The sequence below is a fragment of the Trichoderma virens genome, assembly GCF_000170995.1.
Source record: "Trichoderma virens Gv29-8 chromosome Unknown TRIVIscaffold_58, whole genome shotgun sequence".
NCBI classification, from domain to species: Eukaryota; Fungi; Ascomycota; class Sordariomycetes; order Hypocreales; family Hypocreaceae; genus Trichoderma; species Trichoderma virens.
The window spans coordinates 35,209-57,623 of NW_014013691.1; the positions used below are offsets into that span (position 1 = coordinate 35,209).

The 22,415-nt window shown below is 40.8% G+C and overlaps 8 protein-coding genes across 8 annotated transcripts; 5 read left to right on the top strand and 3 right to left on the bottom strand.

Annotated features, from left to right (window-relative positions):
- Nucleotides 1–588: 588 nt before the first annotated feature.
- TRIVIDRAFT_53346 (uncharacterized protein) lies at nt 589–1,209 on the top strand (the record flags this gene model as incomplete). The annotated part of the gene is made up of 1 exon (XM_014100599.1): nt 589–1,209. One exon carries the CDS (start codon nt 589–591, stop codon nt 1,207–1,209), a length of 621 nt encoding a protein of 206 aa, XP_013956074.1.
- A 958-nt stretch (nt 1,210–2,167) lies between these two features.
- On the bottom strand, nt 2,168–3,767 carry TRIVIDRAFT_53354 (uncharacterized protein; the record flags this gene model as incomplete). The annotated part of the gene is made up of 2 exons (XM_014100600.1): nt 2,168–2,707; nt 2,784–3,767. The coding sequence occupies 2 exons, from the start codon at nt 3,765–3,767 to the stop codon at nt 2,168–2,170; spliced, it is 1,524 nt and encodes a 507-aa protein (XP_013956075.1).
- Nucleotides 3,768–5,504: 1,737 nt separating this feature from the next.
- Nucleotides 5,505–7,927, top strand: TRIVIDRAFT_191864 (uncharacterized protein; the record flags this gene model as incomplete). The annotated part of the gene is made up of 6 exons (XM_014100601.1): nt 5,505–6,139; nt 6,281–6,537; nt 6,603–6,788; nt 6,892–6,896; nt 6,931–7,630; nt 7,773–7,927. 6 exons carry the CDS (start codon nt 5,505–5,507, stop codon nt 7,925–7,927), a joined length of 1,938 nt encoding a protein of 645 aa, XP_013956076.1.
- Nucleotides 7,928–9,480: 1,553 nt separating this feature from the next.
- On the top strand, nt 9,481–10,785 carry TRIVIDRAFT_135459 (uncharacterized protein; the record flags this gene model as incomplete). The annotated part of the gene is made up of 1 exon (XM_014100602.1): nt 9,481–10,785. A coding segment is annotated over one exon (1,305 nt), but the record flags the coding sequence as incomplete, so codon positions are not given.
- A 241-nt stretch (nt 10,786–11,026) lies between these two features.
- TRIVIDRAFT_53323 (uncharacterized protein) lies at nt 11,027–11,977 on the bottom strand (the record flags this gene model as incomplete). Its single annotated transcript, XM_014100603.1, has 2 exons — nt 11,027–11,197; nt 11,252–11,977. 2 exons carry the CDS (start codon nt 11,975–11,977, stop codon nt 11,027–11,029), a joined length of 897 nt encoding a protein of 298 aa, XP_013956078.1.
- A 1,280-nt stretch (nt 11,978–13,257) lies between these two features.
- On the bottom strand, nt 13,258–14,373 carry TRIVIDRAFT_59939 (uncharacterized protein; the record flags this gene model as incomplete). The annotated part of the gene is made up of 1 exon (XM_014100604.1): nt 13,258–14,373. One exon carries the CDS (start codon nt 14,371–14,373, stop codon nt 13,258–13,260), a length of 1,116 nt encoding a protein of 371 aa, XP_013956079.1.
- An 842-nt stretch (nt 14,374–15,215) lies between these two features.
- On the top strand, nt 15,216–17,067 carry TRIVIDRAFT_53333 (uncharacterized protein; the record flags this gene model as incomplete). The annotated part of the gene is made up of 9 exons (XM_014100605.1): nt 15,216–15,441; nt 15,500–15,683; nt 15,744–15,813; nt 15,876–15,894; nt 15,947–16,103; nt 16,167–16,398; nt 16,456–16,548; nt 16,605–16,845; nt 16,925–17,067. 9 exons carry the CDS (start codon nt 15,216–15,218, stop codon nt 17,065–17,067), a joined length of 1,365 nt encoding a protein of 454 aa, XP_013956080.1.
- Nucleotides 17,068–21,489: 4,422 nt separating this feature from the next.
- TRIVIDRAFT_53358 (uncharacterized protein) lies at nt 21,490–21,666 on the top strand (the record flags this gene model as incomplete). The annotated part of the gene is made up of 1 exon (XM_014100606.1): nt 21,490–21,666. A coding segment is annotated over one exon (177 nt), but the record flags the coding sequence as incomplete, so codon positions are not given.
- Between the last annotated feature and the right edge of the window lie 749 nt (nt 21,667–22,415).

Below are 22,415 nucleotides of genomic sequence, written 5' to 3' on the forward strand. Positions count from 1 at the left end.
TGTCTGGCTGAACGATATAATGGATGGTTACAGTAAGCCCATTATTGCAATTATAAGAGGAAAATTAAACAGCCAAGAAAAATAACCAAAGGCTGATTTTCGCATAGGTTCTCCTTGTTTTATTATGGTAAACTATAGCTATGTAGGTAGGGGTAGTTACGTGGAGCATACACAACTCGGCCACTCGGCCGCTTGGTCGCTGGATACTTCTTGGACCTCGGCGTTCGGGGCTCAACCCAGTATAAGTACATAATCTAGATAGTTTCCCAGTCCGGGGCTTAACCCGCCGTAATCTGTAGTTTACACATAAATGAAATTAATTTTACTGCTAGATCTTCCGACTGCAATCATTGCTGTGGTTTAAGATATTAAAAGAGCTAGGAGTTAATTCCCCCCTCTAGCTATAAAATACACCTTAATAGCCAACGCCACCAACGCATCAAAAACTTACCCTCGGGAGAAACAATACTCAAACCTCAAAACCAGCATTCGTCTCTTCCGATCCCTAAGTTTTCTCTGCTCTCTGGTATCCACATTCCAACCTCTGGTTGCAGTAGAAGGTCAACTATAACAACTATGCCATCGGAGATGAACGAACAATTTGGACCTGCGCAACGGCCCTTGTCCCAGCGCCGCAAGCGGATCAATGTTGCTATAACTGGAGCAACTGGCGCCATCTTGGGAATTAGATCATTGATTGCCTTGCGCAAGTTGAATGTCGAGACGCACCTGGTTATGAGCAAATGGGCCGAGGCGACGATCAAGTACGAGACTGACTATCATCTATCGAATGTCAGAGCACTTGCTGACCATGTCCACTCGATAAACGACATGGGAGCTCCAATCTCAAGCGGCTCCTTCAAAGTTTATGGAATGATCATCGTTCCATGCAGCATGAAGACCCTCGCAGCCATCCACAGCGGCTTCGGCGGAGATCTGATCGCTCGCACAGCGGATGTTATGCTTAAAGAGCGACGGCGCCTAGTCTTGGTTGCACGGGAAACCCAGCTGAGTGATATTCATCTGCGTAACATGTTAGAAGTGTCTCGCGCGGGCGCCATCATCTTCCCTCCTGTTCCGGCCTACTATATCCGGGCAGCGTCAGTGGATGAACTAGTCGACCAGAGCGTAGGGCGCATACTAGGCCTTTTCGATTTCGACACTGGGGACTTTGCGAGGTGGGAGGGCTGGCAGCATGCGAAGCGTTAAAGTCTCGTGCAAACGCAATTGGTGCTATCTATACGGGTATCTTTCATTGCCATTGTCATCGGCGTTACTGAGGTTAAAAATTGACGTGGCACACCACCATGTGAAACAATTATGTACGGGATCTGGAATTAGCTATAGCTAGAATATTAATAGATTAACCAGTTATTGCATTTTGCAAGTATGCAGGTCAAGTGGTGGCGCATTCATTCCGGAACGCATACATAGAAGTTCCCTTAATTTCCGGCCAGCCAACAGGAATGAGCATACTCTACGTTTAAATATGCACAGGCAAGCTCCTCGAATCCTGGCTTTGGAGAACTTAAATATGGGGTTAGTTTTACTCTAGGTAACGCCTAACTAAGTCAACCATTCAATAATTGCCATGGTTTTAATCACTGTAGTGGCCCTTGAAGTCGGCGAATCGGATGTGGACGAAGCGACTTATAGTTGTAGAGGTCCTGGTAGGTACCCATCCTTTTCAAGGACCAGTATCATTCGTTTCGCGGCTCCTTCGTCAAAGAGACAAATTACTGCAAATCATAGCACAGCATATTGATAGGCATTAAGAATGACTGGCTTTTACATGAAAGTTATCCTTGGATAGCAGAAGTTTTTATGTGAGGAAGTCGTAATGGGAGATGTATATATTAATCCTAATGCCACTCAACTCGGACCTGCAATTTGGCCAGAGGGATAAGGTTATAGTAACTACAATATATTCTCTCGGATATTCTGAAAAAATATATCTCGAATAATATAACTAACGCCAGCAACGAGCACTGAGGCTGAGCACTATCACTGATCCCCGGAGATACCCAATCTACCCGGTGAACCGTGGCTTGGTGGTTGCAAAGGGGAACTCCCATGTTCACTGAAGCCGACAATGTAGGACGAATTGGAGTTTGGAGCTGGGGTGTTACCTATTGACAGGGCCAAATTTCTGAAGGTACGTCTGAAGCTAGTCCAGCTTGCTGAATCCCCTCTTCTCCCAACAGGCTAAAACCTTGTCTTGCAGAGGTTTTGGATAACCTTGTCGAAAACTGGTGTTGATCCAGTTTCTACCCGTGGTGTATTCGACAGGAAATAGCGCATCACAGACTATCTTGCCGCCTTTAGTAGGGTTGCCGTTTCCATGGGCCATGTAAGGGATGAGTGCAAAGCCTTTGACATCTTCGTAGAGATACTCGTCCAGTCCGGGTCGGCACCGTGTGGAGAATGCCCACATGATGTCTGCATCGTCATGGATGTCAATGTCCTCGCCGACTAGAAGAAGACGGTGGAATGGCACTCCAGCCTTGGACTTAAACACTATATTGGCGACGAGCTCGGCCAACTCCTTCGGAGTGATCTTCATAGCCCGAAGTCGGGCTCCATCAACCTGAACCGCAACCCAAGTGCACTGAGAGACGAGCGGCGAGCTAGCTTGCAAAATCGGCAACCCAGAAACCCGGCAGAGCTTCAGGACTTCCGCAGCCGAGAGCAGACCCCCTAAGGATTGCTGTTGCAAATTGGTCAGCTAAAGCTACTAGAGCAACAGGACATCGATCTATGATTTTCACTATGATTACACTCACCGTTTCGTCTGTTAGTCTGCCTGTGGCCGACAGGGGAAGAATGGCGTTGTTGCGGTAGGTAATCTTGTTGACCTTAAACAGTGGCATCATGCGGGAGTCTCCAGGAAAGTTGACTCCATGCATCTCGCTATATGGACCCTCGGGGACCTGTTCGGTTATCGAAATGGTGCCCTCAAAGACAATCTCGGCGTTGGCCGGGACATAGAGGTTGTTGGTGTCACATTTGACCAGCTTCAGAGGTTCCCCAGTCAAGGCGCCGACATAGGCAGCTTCGCTGATACCATCTGGAATGGGCATGGCTGCCGCCATAGCGGCTGCCGGGGGGACACCAAATGCGAACGCCCAGGGCGCGTCTTGGCCTATCTCCCGCCACTTGTTGACGATCTGCCAGTTGTGCTGCGGCGGGTAACATGCACCAGTCATGGTCCGCTTACCCACGATCATAGCTCGGTTGATAGACCAGTTGACCCACTGACCATCGGGCGATGCGAGAATATTCACCCCGTACGTGCCAATATACTTGCCGCCGTCGGTCTCGTGCACCATGGGTGCTGGAATGGCTGTTAGGTCGATATCGTCACCCTCGATGCTGTTCTCTTTGACAGGGCCCGACTCTACAGTAACAGGATTAACCAGGTCCTGCGACTCGACGGAGAGCAACTTCTCCATGATGGCACTAGCGCTGGAGTCGGGGGGCAGGGCCAGATGCCGCGCGATGCGCCCCAAGCGTTGCGCTTTGGACTGACGTAGCGAAGCAGGAGCACCAAGGATGCGGAAAAAGCCATTCTTGGCCCCAAGGACGTTATTGAACAGCGGTGCCTTGTCATTAGTCTCACATACGAAACGAGTAATAGCTGCAGCCTCAAGGTTCGGGTCGATTGGGTCGTTCACTTCCACCAGGTCGTTGTCATCCCGGAGAGAGTCCACAAAGGTGCGGAAGCTCAAGTGGGGAGGCTCTGGGTCTCTATCTCTCGTGTGAGGCATTGTCAGTGATATAGAGTTGGACCTGTCGTTATGGTAGACGGCAGGGTAAGAGATGATTGCTGGGCAAATATATTTGTTGACAAGTTTATGCGCTTTAGGCTAGCTGGGCTCCCAACGGATGGACGGACTCGAACCGACTGAAGTTATTGTTATAGTTTGGTGTGTCTATCATTTCCCCTTAAATCGTTGCATCTGGATTACGACGATCGAATCGTCGTTCTATATGAACCGTTGTCCGTTTTGCCGAGACGCTCCGGGACCCGAACGCCGACGGGCGGCTCGATCGAAAGCTTGGTAATATTCCTAGTCATGAGAAATTTCTGGATCCTATGCACCTTCGCCATCTGTACGGCTGCCAATCATTTTGCAAGAAGACTCCTCCCAGACTCCGAGATCATATTGGGTCCCGAAGTAAGCGTCACGCCAACCTCCGAGCTCCCAATCAAACCTCAAGTCTACTACGGCTTCTATATTAGCTGCCTTCTGTGCTATAACACTCTCAACTACATCTCCCAAAAGTACCCGGGCATTGTTGAAGAATTAGCTCGGTTCACCGCCGATGGCCTGCATGAAACATCGCTGCGATGCAGCTCCTCTCTATATTCCCACCAGAAGACTGCTTTATGCGCTTTATCTATGCTAGATAATGGTGCTGTTTGAGAGAATAAAATGCTCTTCATTCATGGGTTGTTCAAACCTCCAAGTCCCCAATCCGTCTCATTTAGGCTGTTAACCAGACGTATATCCCCGATCCCGTGTTTCCGCTTCCAGAGCAAGCATCCAATTGGCATATTAATGGGATATGATTTGTTGTGTTCACGGTATGATTACACTAACACTATGTAAGAAACCGTGTAGGCTTGTTTACATGGCATGACATTTTCTCATTTACTGCTAATTATATGCACCCCTGCTTCCGCCATTGATCCTTTGACGCATGCGTGAACTGGCCCTTATGTTCATAGCGGGCAACTAACTTCAAGTCAGCACACCTCGACTACTTTTAATCTTCAATTTTTTTGGGCAGGATGCCGAGTATTTTACAACCACAGTTATACAATGGCAAATGTGAGGTAAAAGTTCGAAAACTCTCTCGCCCTAGGGCTAATGGAACAAGTGTTTCTTTACCAACAACAACTTTCCACGAATATACAACACCTCTAAATTGTCTAGTAGCCTTCTTACCATTTTTTTCTCGGTTGGGGCGAAGGTTTATTTTGTCATGTGTTGTGTGAACATTCGAACAAATCGATCCCGCCCAAGGGTATATCGGCCTATGGAGTAAGTACCTAAAGGGAGCAACCAAGGGATTAGGGCGAATTGGCCAACGATAGCCAACTGGATTGGATATATACATATATCCCCGCTTGCTATAGCGCAAAGTACTATGAAAACCATTTCCATTGGTGAGGTATTGATGCCTAATCTCATAGTTATGCGTAATGATTTCATATTATTGTAGTTTATCCAAACAAGGAAATCTCTGATAGAAGACTCTTAGCACTCCCATTGTTTTCTCAACCCAATTAGGAAGAAATATTGGTCTTTTCCTAGCTATCGTTCTTTCCCCTGTCGTTTCGTGCTTTTCGCCGAGGCATGCCGAGCGCCGAGCGCCGATAGCATTTCCCGTTCGCGTGCAATTTAGTAAGTTACTTCGGAAAACAAGATTCCCCCAAAATTCCATGACGTAGCCTGGACAAAATCCCTAGTCACAACGCTCTTTTGTATACAGCGTTTATGGACCGAGAAGAGATCGAACGCATCTTGCACCGGAAGCGCAAGCCACAGGAGAAGGCATGCTATCCTTGCCACCGGCGTAAGGTCCGCTGTAATCATTGCCAACCATGTAGCACATGTGAGAGGCGGGGCCACCCCGAAATCTGTTCCTACTCCTTCGGCCGACCTGCAGCGACCAAGCGTCGTGATAAACAACCTAGGCTTGATGTTGATAATCCTCTGCAAGCTATACCAGTGACTGGCTCTGCTATCTCTCGACAAAATAGCCCTCAAGAGGCCGTAGGCTCGGGCACAGATGAGAGACATTTGTCTTCTTCAAACCTGCTTCATCCATCCGATGATGCTATTGATGGCCAATCCAACGCAGGGAACCCATTCAACTTTGCAGATGATATCCGTCCTAGCAACGAAGTAATTACGCCGGCAGATCATACATACGAAGGGGACAACTCTATCGTTGCTGTGCTACGACAGCACGCTATCGACCTGCCGTCATCCTCAAGGATTCGCGATGCCCGCATGTTTTTTGGCCTACAAAACTCCTTTAGCAGCGATCCTCTGTTTACTGTGCCAACTTTGCAGCAGCGATGGGAAAGCTTACTGAGCTTCTTACCACAGAACCAGGAGTTTCATAGGTAATCTGCCTGTTCACCCGTGTCTCTGCTTCTTTTGTATTTTACATGTTAAATTACATGAAAGGGATAATAGTTTATTCATAATGCTTCCCTAGTAATACTCCCCAGATGAGCGGTGTGACTTACTGGGCCTTATTATAGGTTCTTTCCTTCTTACCGGTATACTGCATATCCGTTTATGCCGTTTCTCGTCGATATCGGCCGGTTTGAGCTCCGTGTGTGTAAATACCTCGAAAGTTGGGCGGCTGGAGAGTTACAGGACAAATTACATCCTTCGTATCCATGGATCAGTGATGAGGGTGTTACGTTCGTTGCTCTCCTTTTGGCCACCCTTTCCTGTGGCTCCCATTTCTCAACCCTACACGTCACCCAACGATGCGAGATATCTCGAGATTTTGGTAAGTCTAATAGGGTATGGGATTTCTTTCAATGCACAAGTTTGGAATACTGACACTTTAGCAAGTGAGGCGAGCATTTAAAGCTCTACAATTGGCCAACTATATGTTGCGGCCGTCTCTCGACGCAGTACAGACGTTATTAATATTGGGAAATACGCTTCAGAATATTGGCCAATCTGACGGTGCCTGGGTTCTTTTAGGGACAACTGTGAGACTGGCGCAGGCGCTTGGGTTACACACTGAGAATGGCGGTAGCTAGTCAGGACTAGAAAACGCAAACAGAAGGGCTTTATGGTATGTTCACCCGAGTCTCGTAGATGCTCACACAAATGCATTGGAACAAACCTTTAATAGTTCACGTTTGACAAATTCAGGGCTACTGTTGTTTGGCAGGACTGTTTCCTGAGTGTCTGCCATGGTCGGCCGGCTAGTGTGTCAAACGTTCAAGTGCAAACCTTATGGCGTAGCAACACTTTCAGCTCTACCCTCTCCTACATCGAAGTAATGCGCTCTGTAGCATTTATCTGCTTCGAAGTCACCGAAAGCACACCGGATATGGAGCGTTCTGTACGTCTCGTGCAAAAAATAGATGATTGCAGTTCACGCTCTCAACCATATCTAAAAAACCGTGATTCGTGTGGCAACTTACAAGAGCTTCTTGAACACCTTGCATTACAGATTAACACCTCGTTTGCTATCTGTTTCCTATGCCGACCCGCTATTAAAAAGCCTACCTCGACATTCGATAGCGAGGCCCACCAGTTTCTCATTGTTCGCGCGAAAAAGGGCCTTCAGAATATCTTGAAGGCATTCCTGGACTTTCAGGCGTTGAGTATCGTCCCTCTACGGAACTGGTCTATGATTCACTCTGCTCTTACGTCTACGTTGCTGCTCAGCATTTGGGAGGAGACACGTGGTGATTCCCGAGCTCGGGACCTTCGGGAGGGTGTACTGAACGTTCTCTTGGAAACCAGCCAACGCGATACCGATTTAAACGCGAATATCGAGCAACACTGCCACAGGACTCATTGGCTATCCACTAGACACGTCCGGACGCTTAAGAATTTGCTGGAGACCATTTGCAATATCCCACGTCAACAACGGGAACCTCCCCTAACACGGCGTCTGACAAGTCCAAACAACCTGACCCGAATGGAGCCCAAATACCAGAAAATACGTCATCCATAGGTCTCTGTCCAATTCGAGACCAAATATCTGCTACACTCGGTCAAAAGTGAGAAGTTCCACACGGCTTCGGAAAATCCCTGGCAAAGTTACTGATACTGCGAATAGCGCTCTGGATGAAGATTACCAATTCCCTTGGATATCTACTGATCTATCACCTATTGCATACGTCGACGAAATTATGAATGGTGAGCACCGAGAATGAGGTATGCTGATATCCGTGCTAACGACCAATAAAGCGCTATGTTGTGATATATCTGAGTAGGGAGAATTTCTTACAGCATATTACCTCTATCGGTAGACTCGCGAACGCCGCCCTCAAAGCTGTGTACAATAGACCTAAGGTTTATGCCTATAGTGCCTATTGGGGAGGTCTAGCGGTGGAATTGGGATCTCTGAGGTTGCGGTGGTATTATGATCTGGCTCTTCGTGACAGATTAATCCCTTAGAAGCAGCTGGTTCCGTTATATACAGTACAATTGCGATTGTTGTTAGCCTAATCTTTTACCCTGCTGACCTAACAGCAAAACGGACCGTCACGAGATTCCTAGACTGATGAACTCCGATAGGGGCTCATATTATCAAAAAAGACAGAAAGTAACTTTGAGCAATTGACTTCATTATTTTACAGTTACATAAAGATTTATTTTATCTGCACCTTATATATAAACGAAAAGTATATGGTGTTGGAGGCGCGTAGACCGAAATTATGTAATTCAAAGGATTATGACGGCGACCCATAGACGTACGGGGCCGTACAAAGTGTACGGGACCCTTAGTCAGCAAAAGCCCGCTATAACAACCGCTGTAATTTTTCTTTCTAGCTGCCTATAGCTATCGGGCTACTGCTTCTATTTCGTAACGTACACTTTTTTGCACCTCTTCTATGGCCTTTTAAATGGCATTTGCTACAGGTGGGCAGCTGCTTTTTTAGCTGCTCTTCCGGCTTTTCCGGTTCTCTTTCTAGCTCTCTTTCCAGCTGCCTTTCCAGCTCCCCTTCTAACTCCTCCTCTTCTAGCAGCTGCTGTAACTCTTCTAGTACCTTTATTTCTTTTTGTAGCTGCCGTAACTTGCTTTGTACGGGGCTTGGCGAGCGCTGCGGCGGTTGGCTTGGCTGTAGGCCGGGCTTAGTTGGGTGGTTATGGCTGTAAAATCGAGCTTCCGTTCGATGCCGAATAACCCAGCCTTCAGGAAGGTTGCTAACGTTGATTGAAAATTGGCAACCTTTACGAAATTGGTTACACGAATATAGTATTTTCCATCGATCAGCGTGTTGAATATAGCGAGACCTTCGAGTAATCCACTTATAACCACCAATTGCTGCGTAATTATTTAAATTAAGCTCTAGGTCTTCCCTAGATCGATAGATTTGCTCGGGAGGAAAAGAGGTTGAATCCATGATAGTGGGGTTGTAAAGAAGATAGCTATAGGCAGCTAGAAGGAAAATTACAGCGGTTGTTATAGCGGGCTTTTGCTGACTAAGGGTCCCGTACACTTTGTACGGCCCCGTACGTCTATGGGTCGCCGATTATGACCCATCTTTTGTACATTGGTCTATTCTCCGCCAATCGCTGGTTCACGCTATGACTCTATTTCACACTCGTCACCGCATACACCCATCTGATGGCTCCCCAAAGAAACTCACAAAACGGTATCACAACCATACTGTATTGTGCACCAATCACCTGCGCGGAGGGTAACTCAACGATGTGCAGCAGCACATCTACAAGCATGTCAACCGCGCAGCGCGGCACAATGGATTGCAAAGTCTGTACCCGACGCCGAATTCGATGTGACCGTACAATGCCGTTTTGTCTCAAATGTATGAAACGAAACATTGAATGCCCCGGATACGGACGAAATCTTCGATGGGCGAATGCCGTAGCAGTGCGAGGCCGTTTCAAAGGGATGCAATATCCCAAGGATCCATCTCAGACCAATGAACTTGCGAACGGATTGTCAGTACCATGGTCTAAAGTTGCTGAAACAATAGCCAAGATGGCCTCCGGAGCCCCAAACGCCGGACAAATTGAACACCTAGTCTCTTACTACTCAAGAAAAATCGCTGGGAACATGATTTGGGTTGATTCGCCGTCGAACTCTTACAGGCGACTTGTTGTGCCCAGGGCAAAATCATCTCCCATCATCCTCCTTGCCATCCTGGCCGTATCCGCTGAGCACATGGCCGCTATCGAGCCATCGCTCCTTTCATTCGCTCCCAAGGCCTGCGATATCGTCGTTTCACATATCACGAAAGAATTATCCAGACTCACAGGGTGTTTTGATCATCAAAAGCCACGAGATATTCTAGATCTAAAGACGGTGGAATGGATCCTCGCCTCGATGCTCATCCTCTCCAACTACGAGTGCATTGGAGTCACTTCTGCAGCATGGTGTTCGCATCGGCTCGGTGCACGGCTTCTCGTCAACAGATTTTCGGACTCTATCGCTGAGGCAAGCGAGCTGTTCAGATTTCTTCGGGCCCAATTCGGGATTCACGATGTTCTAGCGTCAACAACAACATGTGTGTACATGGGCACAGATGATGTGGTGCTGCCAAAGCAAGGTGACCCGGAAGCCCTGCTGTCGGAGTACATGAGGCTTATTCACAAACTCACAATCTATGTGACGAATAAGACATCACAGAGTATCCCCCATCCAGCAGCTCTGCGGATGGAGTTTGAGAAGGCCCGTGGTCTCACCCTGATGAACGCATCCACATCAGCTCTTCTTTACGATGAATCAACTCGCCTGACCTTTGTTCACCTTGTTGAAGTCTATCATCTTGCAGCACAGCTATATGCATATCGGTGTGTTTACAACTTCGCGTCCGAGAATGCTGAGATATCCTATACCACGCAACAACTGTTTGAGAGATTACAAAGTTGCGCATCTAATGACGCGTTGATTCAACATTTAACGTGGCCAGTCTTCATTGCCGGAACTGAATGTTACTACTGCGAGGAAAGGCAGAATTTGGTATTGAAGTGGTATCGTGATATTATCAACAAAACCGGCTTTAGGAACTACGAAGTGGTTGTCTCCTTCATGAAGCAGTTGTGGATAGACAGACCGGAAAATTGGCGGGAGAAGGCTAAAGCTTGGGAAAGGGAGGGCAAACCTCTGCTAGCAGTTTGATACTCCGTGGATGTAGCCAGTAGAGGTGATGCAGACGTGTGCATTCATGATATGCACGGCTTGTTTGATGATTGACTGGACCTTAGTATTGTGAAACACTTAGTTGTCTTCTATTTGAGGTGGCTGTCACCTAGTTAGGGAGAAGGATGGCTATAACAGATACGCATCACCGCATTTCCTCGCCCTTAAAATTATCCCCGTACAAAATCTTGAGGGGGTCATCAAGATTAACCCAACCCAAAAAAGGTTTGCTCACTGAATATCCAATAAATCTTAGCACCTCCTGCGAGTACTCTTTGATCTTCTCAGGGGGGTTTGCAAGATACTGGTTTTCCTCCTTTAAAAAGGGAGTTAGCTGAATGCACACAATTGGCAACTGGGATGAACAAACCTGTCGAAGGAAGCCCTTGGTCATAAAACAGCTGTACACAAGCCTCTCTTCATCCGTGGTCGTATTCGCACTTCCACCGTGGTAACACGAAGCGAGCATAATAAACGCATCGCCCGGTTCCAGCTCTGCGTAGCAAGAGAGCGCTTCATCAGGACACCTCTCCTCGCCCCAAAGATGCGACCCTGGAATAAAGCGCGTGGCCCCGTTTTCTTGAGTTGTCTTCTTACCGGCCACAAAGAGACCTACGCTGGTATCTCTCCCAATGCGGTAGTCATGATAGCTCTGCAGCTCTGGCAGCCTGTTATGATGAATCGAGTCGTCACGGTGTAGTTCCTGACGCTTAGCGCCAGGACCTATGGAGAAGACGACCGTGTTGCTTAACTGAGGCTCCGAGACTGTAGTGTTTAGCTGATATCCATACCAAGACCGGTTTGTTGAAGAGAGGAGCCGTGAGCAAACACTGCGGTATAAATGGTTGGCAGGGATGGCGTGGGTGAAGGCAGTTGATTTGCCTACCAAGCCCAGAACACGGCGAGTTTGTGGAGGAAAGAAATCAACTCCTTTCCAGGGCTGGTCTGCTTCAATATATGGACGGACGTCCTTTTCGATTGCACTGAGGATGTGGCTGTCTGTGATAAACTTCCGGAGGATGCAGCCGCCGTTGCGGATAAGCGACGAAACAATCTCGTCTGCCTTGGGGGACAGAGTACAGTCAAACTCGTTCATTATCGTTTTTATATTTAATAGAATACCGCAACATATATCGTGAGAAAACATTAACTCTCCTTGCGACTGCAGCAAGGATATATACTTTTCAGAACAGCAGTGGGTCTATAAGGATGTGCCACATTATGGCGACCTCATAATACACAATCTGAGCTGAACCAGCTTTGAAAAAAAAAAAAAAAGGGTACATTTTTATAGTAGTGGAAGTAAATTTTATCGAATTAGGCACTTGGGTCAGTATTATTTCCAAATGCAGGACTTCTTTGGAGATTTACCTTGCTTGAAGAGATTTTCCCAAGTTCCGTACTAAGTTGGAGAAGATTTCCTAAAGGGGAAGTTATTTATGTAGCATGATTAGGCCCGACCCCACATGTCTGAACAAGGGAGCAAGACAACAGATAGCGCCCGTAGAGCGTTACAAAAAGACGTATTCCTGTTAGAACGCGATTATTTAGTCCTAGTGATCCTACGACATGTACAAATCAGAATACCTGGTAGTTACAGGCGAGAAATCTATCAGCAAGCGACTAGATTTAACGAAAGCCTCACGAAACTGCCTCGGATTATAGTGTTCCTCGGCAAAACCAGTTGACTCATAGCGGACCTAGATCGGCCCCTTCAGTCATTGGTTTCAGGCTTGTCAGGCTTAATCAACCTTGCCAGTTGTCTCAGCTGAAAGGTACTCGCTTGAATAGTGGGCAGATCCAGATAGGTGACATGAACGCTGAGTCTTGCAACAACGCCGCGTTGAATTCTCCCAGCTGTGCATACCACACTGTGACAAGCAGCTGGCGTTAGATGGTATGACGACTGGCCATTCTACTTGGTTGAACGAGAACAAATAACGTCTAATTATGGCCCACATAGACTTACAGCAGCACAGGTGCGTTGCCTAAGCCTGTTGCGTGCCTCCCCTCTCGTTCGCCCGGGAGCCCAGCTTCTGGCAGACCGTCTATCGCAACTCACCTTATTCGACCATTTGACGAGCTTGTGCTCTTCTAACGGCTACGCATTATATTCTCTTCTCTCCTGCTAGCTCATATCTGCAGCATTTTCTTCTCTCTAATGCAAAATCTTCGTCGATGGGTATGTTGGCACTATTATCTGCAGCTACTAGACATCACGGCTTATCAGATGTGTCAATAGAAGCCATATAACGATACGGCTAGCTAGAGGTGAACTTAATAATCAACTTGGTCTTTGATCGAGCTAGTGAAACAAATCATTGTTTATTGTAGAAACAACTATGTTACTTTGCCATTCAATATGTATATATATTTCTAGTTAACATTCACCTCGCCCCTCATCAATAACCTTGCGGTGCTGTATAATGATGCACTTAAGATGTCTTCCCCTGATATATCAACACCAACGTCTATCATCCCACTAGGATGCTGTATCGTCACTCTCCCATCTCGACTTATGTTTTTCGCCAACCCCAAAGCCAATGTTTCTTCTATTCGGCAGGCAACACCCAGATTTAGAGCCAGAGTGAGAGGGATTGCTTTGTGAGTTTGTCCCATCGACAGGACTAAGCATTTAATATTGGCCCCCGCAGATACCTCTTTTTCAGTGGGCTGGAACAATACCGCAACTTTTGGCACACTTGCTGTGTTTGGATCCATACCCATTAGTTCTGCAGCCTCCCGTCGAACAGCTTCCAACAAAACCAACGTATCCTTTTGATGATCCAACTCAGCAGGCGTAATATCCGGTCTGATTCCAAGACCGCTGCCGTCAACGTATACACCCGGATTTGCCACGTCTATCAGTGAGGCTGTTATTTTCTTTCCGTTCTTATCTATGACATTCATGGATGTCACGCCTTGACCCGTGGGCAACACTTTCCCAGTCAGTGTTCCACCTGGCGACTGGAAAGACAGAGAGATTTTTGAAGCTGTGTCCGGAACACCGTCCATTCGATAGGTTCCGTGGGGGGCGAACTTTGGAGCATCTCCATGTACAGGAAACGAGGCAATGATAATTTTTTTGGTGTTGGTATTGTAGATGCGTACGCTTGCGTAGTTCGTCGTAGAGAACAACTTGCCACTTGAGAACCTGAGAAGCCCTTCGTCCACAGCAAATGGCCCAATAGCAGCAGTCATATTGCCGCAATTGCTGGCAAAATCAAGTGAACCATCACCAATGACAACTTGAACGAATTCAAAATCCACATCGGCATCATCTCGCGTAGATGGTGAGACAATGCATACTTTAGAAAGAGAAGAAACTCCGCCTCCCATGCCATTCAGTTGCCTGCCGTGCGGATCAGGAGAGCCCATGGCCGCTGCAAACAGAGGTTGCCATGCTGATCGGTTTGTGGGAAGATCGGATTTGTGAAAAATGAGAGCATTGCAAACGCCACCGCGCCAGAACGAGGAGCGAATAGTCGACATGTCGACTCACATCAAACGTATATGCAAAGCAACGCGGGTTCAATGTTTAGAGATGTAACACAACACAGAGTTCGTATTGAAAAAACTTGTCGTATTTTGATGTTCAAATATGCGTTCGAGAAGTAGCGCCGCATCGTTGTCCGCTGCTGGACTCGGCTTCTCATCTTTGGTTACAACATCTCCGCGGTGTTTAGCAACTACTGGGCGCGTTTGCACCAAAGCTCCAATCTCGTTTCAGGCCATAAGCTTGCCTTAATTCGTTTCCGAAAACTCTTCGTCTTTGTCAAAGATATTCCATGGATCCAAATCACTTGGAAAGGTGGCGGGTGGCGGGTGGCGGACGCAACTCCCGAAGCCGGCAGCAAATTGCTCGGTACCGTGTCCGCCACTTTTAAATCACACTGTTTTGTTTAATACTCTGCAAACTCGGAGCCAATGCCGCTTCGAGCCAACCACATCTAGTGCTTTCTTCAATTCTATCAATCTTCTCTCCTGTATCATTGCTATGGTTTGGACTATCTAGTCAACTCTAAATTGCACTTATTGATGGCGGTGCATACTCCGAACGAAGATAGACGCTCTTGAGATCTGGGGAATGGCACGATTCCCCATGGGGTTTACGGATATACTGGAAAACTGACTATGTTATTGATGTCAATCTAGTCATGCTGCCACAGTAAGGAAGCAGTGTCAGAAGCATACTACTAATTTGGGTATAAAACAAAGTCGTTCCTCAGGACTCTCCTTTAATTGACTTTCAACTACATTTCTAACCCTATGCTAGATATCTATCTACCCACGTTTTCAAGGGCCTCATTCCACATACCATACATCTGAGCATCATGGCTTCGAAACGCAAAGAACTACCCAAAACTTCTGTGCCAGAAGGGGATACACTGGGAAAGAATGGCTTGTTCGAGAAGGAGCGTCCATCTATTGAACAGGTGGAGACTTATCAACCGCCATTCACACCTAAAGAGCAGACACAAATCCTGAGAAAAGTTGACTGGCGCCTTGTTCCCCTGCTGTCTTTTCTATATCTTGTGTCATTTATCGACAGAGGAAACTGTGACTCTACCCTAATAATACTATCTCCGTTTTCCATCTCTTTGCTAACAAAAACAAGTGGGCAATGCCAAAGTTGCTGGGCTAGGAGAAGATCTCCATCTCTCAGGAATACAGTATAACATAGCTGTGACGTTGTTTTTCATCCCCTACTCGTTGTTGGAAGTTCCGAGCAATATTATCCTCAAGCTTACTAGGCCATCAATTTGGATCTCGTTGATGATGTTTTCTTGGGGACTAGTGATGTATACTTTTACCAATCCTTTTTTTCTTTGATGGCAGCTAATGTGCGATGACCATAATAGTACTTTGACAGGAATCGTTCAGAACTTTTCTGGACTTTTAACAATTCGTATATTCCTTGGGGTGGCAGAAGTGAGTTCTGACTGCCATGCTCTCCAGTTGCAGTAACATCTATTAATGTATTCCTGATCTAGGCCGGCTTCTTCCCTGCAGGTAAGTCATACAACTCCACCATCGCATATACGTCGTCGCTAAATCTTGGTAGCAACCTATCTCCTTACTGTCTGGTATACCCGCTATGAAGTCCAGTCTCGAATGGTATTCTTTTACGCGGCAGTCTCACTTGCTGGAGCATTTTCAGGTCTGCTAGCCTATGCTATCCAGATGATGGATGGAGTCGCGGGACTGCAAGGCTGGCGATGGTCAGTTTACTACGCTAAATGAAGAACAGCCTTAACTACCACACTACTAAAGTCGACATGCAGGATTTTCATCTTGGAAGGCATATTCACCGTTTTCCTTTCGTTTTTCATCTGGTTCCTGCTTCCTGATAGTCCTAACATGGCGTCTTTCCTAACTACTAAAGAGCGGGAGTTCATCATCCTGAGGCTGGAACAGGATACGGGTTCTGGACGAGGCAAGGTCACAAACAATGACAAGGTGAACAAGAGACAAGTCATAGCTGGTCTCACTGACTGGAAAGTATGGGCAGCGGTGGTGAGTCCTATTACTTATCTTTATATTCACACCTTCGCCAGCCTAACATTCTCAAAGTTCATGTACTGGGCTACTAGCATCTCATCCTACGGCTTCACCTATACAGTCCCCACGGTAATTCTCGAGCTTGGATATACAGCTGCAAATGCCGTAAGTTGCTGGTATACAGACACATTGATAGATTTAGCTGCTGACTACTGATATAGCAACTGCTTACTATTCCAATTTATGTCGTTGCCATGATATTCACCATCGCAAATGCCATGATTTCGGATCACTACCAGCAGAGAACTCCATTTATACTTTTGGGAGTGTCAGTCGGAATAGCTGGGTTCTCCGCTTTGTTAGCAATTCCCCATCCGCAGCTCCCAGGGCTAACGTATGGCATGCTATTTCTTGCGACATCAGGAATATACATGTCGCTGGTCCCTACTCTTTGCTTTGTCGGTAAGATATATCTTTCAACTGCTATAGAAAAGGGAGAGCTATTTCATGTCATACCTAACGGACTTTTGTAAACATCTAGCAAACAACCTCGCGCCGTCATCCAAAAGAGCAGTTGGCATGGCTCATCTCATTTGCATGGGAAACCTTGGTGGTATCGCAGGCTCCAACGTCTTTCTCTCACAAGAAGCACCACATTATTGGACAGGTTATGGTTTCTATTAGAAGAGAGGTTAGGTGTATATTATATTTATTAAAGGTCTTAGTTATTGTTACGACCTGAACTAACAGAAGTATATACTGCGGGAAAACTATAGGTAAACGTAACCAATAAAAGTATAGCTCTTCCTGTCTTACGACAGTACGTACCACGAGGATCGTAAGAATAGCCTCATTTTTACAAATACAATAATACAAGTTTAAGTAAGAATAAAAGAACGACTAGATATATAAGTTTCATTTATTACTCTTATTTAGATAGTTTAAATAGCCAGTTATTAATAAAGTATTAAAACTAAATATAAATTACGCCTTCTATTTTACTTTTATATATTTATAATTATAACTGCTTAAAAGCTACTCTCTGTCCTTTTTGCTAATATAAACTTATAACTTAGGCTTATTACTTTAGGAACCCTTACCTTATACTAAGAATAGGGATTAAGACATTATACATTAACGACTTTTATTTAAAAGAATACTAATTATTTTTTAAGTAAAAGAAACTACTATACTTAGATCTAGCTTAATTAATAAGACTACTAATCCCAGTATATTTACGGTTAACAGTAAAAGAAATATTACTATAGAAGATCTATTTAATATTTTAGCGTTCGGAAATAAAGAACTCTTTACACTTATTTAAAATATATATTAGCTTAATAAGGTTTTAATTAATAAACTTAATAAGGAAAAACCTAAGACAGTTAATATTAGAATTCTTATTAAACGCCAGCCACCTCCTATATTTAAAAAAAATATTAAAAAGCTCCGCTTACACCTAATCTAACTTAAAGCTTATTTTAAGGATTATAAAAACACCTTTAATATAAATAAAAAGAAAGTTTATTTTATTTTATTATACCTTAAAAAGACTGCTTTAAAATAGTTTAAACTTATTTTAAATAACTATTTAAAAAGCCCAGCTGAGGGAGCTAAAGAATAAACTTAGGAAATCTTTAATAATTATAGTAAATATATTTTTAAACTAAAGAAAGTATTTAAAGATATTAATAAAAACTAAATAGTAGAAAATACTTTAATTACTATATATTAAAAAAGGAAATACTTAAACTATACTATAAAATTCCATAATATTACTACTTAATTTAATTAAAATAAATTAGCTTTTATTAAACAATTCTACGATAAACTTAAATAAAAAGTTAAAGAAAAGGTTTATAACATTAACTAAATAACTTATACTTTAATCTCCTTTATAAACGTTTATGTTTAAGCTAACAACCTGTTATATAAACTTAAGACTAGTACCGCCTAGTAAATATAATAGAATAAATACTAAGCTAACTAAGGTAAGAAATACTATAAGGAAGTCATTAGGGATAATAGTGGTAAACTAAGAAAAATAGACTTTAACGCTATATAAAAGAAAAAAGATTTTAAGTGCTATAACTGTAATAAAGTAGGTTATATAGCTAAAAACTGCAGAGCTTTAAAAAAGGATAAGGGAAAAGATAAAATCCCTAAACCTAAGAAAAAAGTCTATTTTATAGAAAAAGGAAGCTAAGTAATAGCACTCCTACAATAAGCAGATAGTCCTACCTACGAGGACTCCAACCTTAAATTAAAAAATATTATCCTAAATATAGAAATACCTAAGGAAAGTAATATTTAAGAGGACGACTATAGAGGAGACTTATAGAACTATAGGATACCCCTAGCCCTTTAATACACTGTAAATATTACTAACCTTAGATATAACCTACTGGAAATCAAAAGAATTAGTAAACTTTAAAACCAACTAAAGGCGTATATAAAAGGAGAAGCCTTTAAAGGAGGATTCTTTAAACAATTTAGAGTATAGGCCTTATATAATAATAAATAAAGAATTATATATGCCTATAATACTAACGAAATCTTTAAAATATATAGAGCCTACCGATATATCTAAAGAGATCACCCTTAGGTTAACCTTAACCATTAGTATTATAAAAAGGTATATTAGATTAACTATATAGATAATTAATATATATAACATTTTAAATAAAAAGTAAAATATAATAGCTATTCCTAAAGGATTTATAACTACTTAATTACTAAGATATACTAATTTAATTAGCATTAAAGATAAAAAGCTACTTATAAAAATTAAAACTTAAGGATTACTATTCTTAAACTATATCTTACCTTACTAAAAGAATATATAAATAGCAGACCTATTAAGTTATACCTTAAATAAAACTATAAATATTATAAGCTAGGAAAGATATTTCGCTGGTATAAGCTAAATTATAGAATAACTGACTGCTTTACTTATTAATATGGAGGATATTTTAAAAAAAATTATATTAAGTACTATATAGAAAAAATAAATAAATAGTATAAAGACTATAACAGGGAATAAAGAAATTTGATGGAAAAACTTACTATAAATCTAATTTAATAAGGATTCGACTTTTAAACTTATAAAAGAGCTACTAAAGAATAATTAATAATACTTTATAAACTCTAAAGAACCCTTAATAAAGAATATAATATAATAAACTGTAGAATTTATATACAATAGATAAGACTCCACTATAGCCTTAAAGACTTAAATTAAAAGAAATATAAAAATAAAGAATATAAACGATATATATATAGTAAAATTAAAAACTGGCATTTAAAAAATAAGAATTGTTTTTTATAGAAGGGCACTAAAAGACTTAACGATACCTTATGACCTTTAATAAAAAATATAACTATAACAGTAATAAAGAAGAATAAAACGCTAAAATAAAAAAAATTATTATTAAGGTATTACTAAACGGAGAAATACTTATAGTAATAGTAAATATTAAAGCAAACAGTAACTATATCTTTATAAAAACTGTAATTTACCTATAATTATTATAAAAATATAAAAAGAAGAAATATAAATTATACTACGCTAAAGGATAACCTTTTAATTATAATAATAAATAGATTAAAAGGTAGACTAATTATTTATATTTTAAAATCGCAAACTGTAAAACCTTAATTATATATAATATAGTAAATACCCTAAAGTATAATATTATCTTAAGAATACTATAGTTAAGTAAATATAAACCTAATATATAATAAAGTATAGGTTAAATTCGTTGGCATAATAATAAAAAAACTCTAACTTAAAAGGAAGATAAAGGAAGCCAGAAACCTTAATTCCCTAAGCCTAAGAATACACTACCCTAACATTAAAATAAATAAACAAAGAATACAGAGGTAAAATCCCATAAATGAATTACCTAAGTACAATAAGAACTTATAATAATCAACAAATACCTTAAAATAATTAAAGATATTTTAAAAAAAGTTATTAACCTACTGAAAAATATTTTAAAATAATACTAAAAATATAAAGACTTATTTTAAAAAACACTAAAGGATAAAAAAAGGAAAATAAAATTACCCCTATATATTAAATAGGATTATAAAATTAAGCTAAAAGAAAGGACTATATTAAAACACTTTCCCTTATATAACCTTAATTAACTTAAACTTAAAATACTTAAAGAATAGATTAAAAAATAGAAAAAAAAAAAATATATTTAAATTTCTAAATTACCTACAAAATATCCTATTCTATTTATTTTAAAAAAAAACGGTAAACTATAATTAATTATTAACTATAAATAACTAAATAGTATTACTGTTAAAAATAAAATACTACTACCTTTAATTACAGAAATAAAAGATAAACTATAAAGCAGTAAATAGTTTACTTTATTAGACTTTACTGGAGCCTATAATCTTACTAAAATAAAAAAAAGATATAAGTAAAAAATAGCTTTTAATATACCCAGAGAATCCTATAAGTTTTAAGTAATACTATAAAGGCTTACTAATACTCTAGTATTCTTCTAAAAGTAAATTAATTACGTTTTTAAACCCTATTTAAAAAAATTCACTATTACCTATATAAATAATATCTTTATTTACTCTAAAACTATAGAAGAATATAAGCAGTATATTTATTAAATCTTATAAATACTATAGAAGAATAACCTACTTATTAACCTAGAAAAGTATAAGTTCTATATATAAGAAGTTAAGTTCTTAGGATATATTATAATTCCAAAAGAAATATAAATAAACCTAAAGAAAATAATTATAATTTAAGATTAACTATTACTTAACTTAATTAAAAAAATATAGAGTTTCTTTAGATTAACTAATTATTACCGACAATTTATTAAAAACTTCTTTTTAATTACCACCCTATTAACTAATATAATAAAAAAAGAAAAGGAGTTTAAATAAACTAAAGAAATAGAATAAGTATTTTAAGTATTTAAAGATACTATAACTTTAGTACTGGTATTAGTAATATACAACCTTAATAAACCTATTATAATAAAAACGGACGCCTTAGAATATATAATTGGAGGAGTAATAAGCTAACTTAGTGATAATAAAAAGCTATACCCTATTGCTTTCTACTTCTAAAAGTTAAATAACACTAAGATATATTATCTAATCTACAATAAAGAATTTTTAGGAATTAAAGATTATATAAACGAATGGAATTACTACTGCCGAGGAAATAAGCATAAAATTAAAATCTACATAAACTATAAAAATATTACGTTTTTTACTACTACCCAGAAATTATTTAAACGCTAATTAAAATACTTTAAGTTTTTATTTAACTATAATTATAAATTAATATACTGTAAAGGAATAGAAAACAGCTGCGCTAATACCTTAAACCATAGACCTAACCACTTCTAAAAAGTCCTAGATTACTAAATAAAAATCCTTTAAAAAAATAAATAAAGAAATCTAAAATAAAGGGAATTATATATAATATATTAGGTTAAAGAATATAATAAAATACTTAAAAAAATTAAAGAATACGTTAAAAAATAGGCAAAAGATAAGTTCCCCTTATGGGTTACATTTAAAAAAGGATAACTAATAGTTGAAATAAAGTACTAGGTACTACTAGACTTACGAAAGAAAGTTATAAAATATATTTATAAGTACCTTTAATTTAAATATTAAGGAATTATAACTATAAACTAATAAATACGCACCGTTTATTTATTTTAAGGAATAAAGAAAATAGCAGCTAATATTATATTAATATATAATAAATATTAATAAGTAAAATATAAGTAATATAAGCTATATAGAATACTGCAACCTTTACTGGTTTTAGAGTTACCCTAGGAAGTTATTACTTTTAACTATATTATAGACTTACTACTATTATAGGAACCTTTTATAAAGGTTACCTATAATAATATCCTTATAGTAGTAGATAAACTTATAAAGTAAATATACTTCCTACTATATAAAAAATTATATACAGTAGAAGATTTTATATATATATATATAAAAATAATAGCTGTTAACTATAGACTATTAAA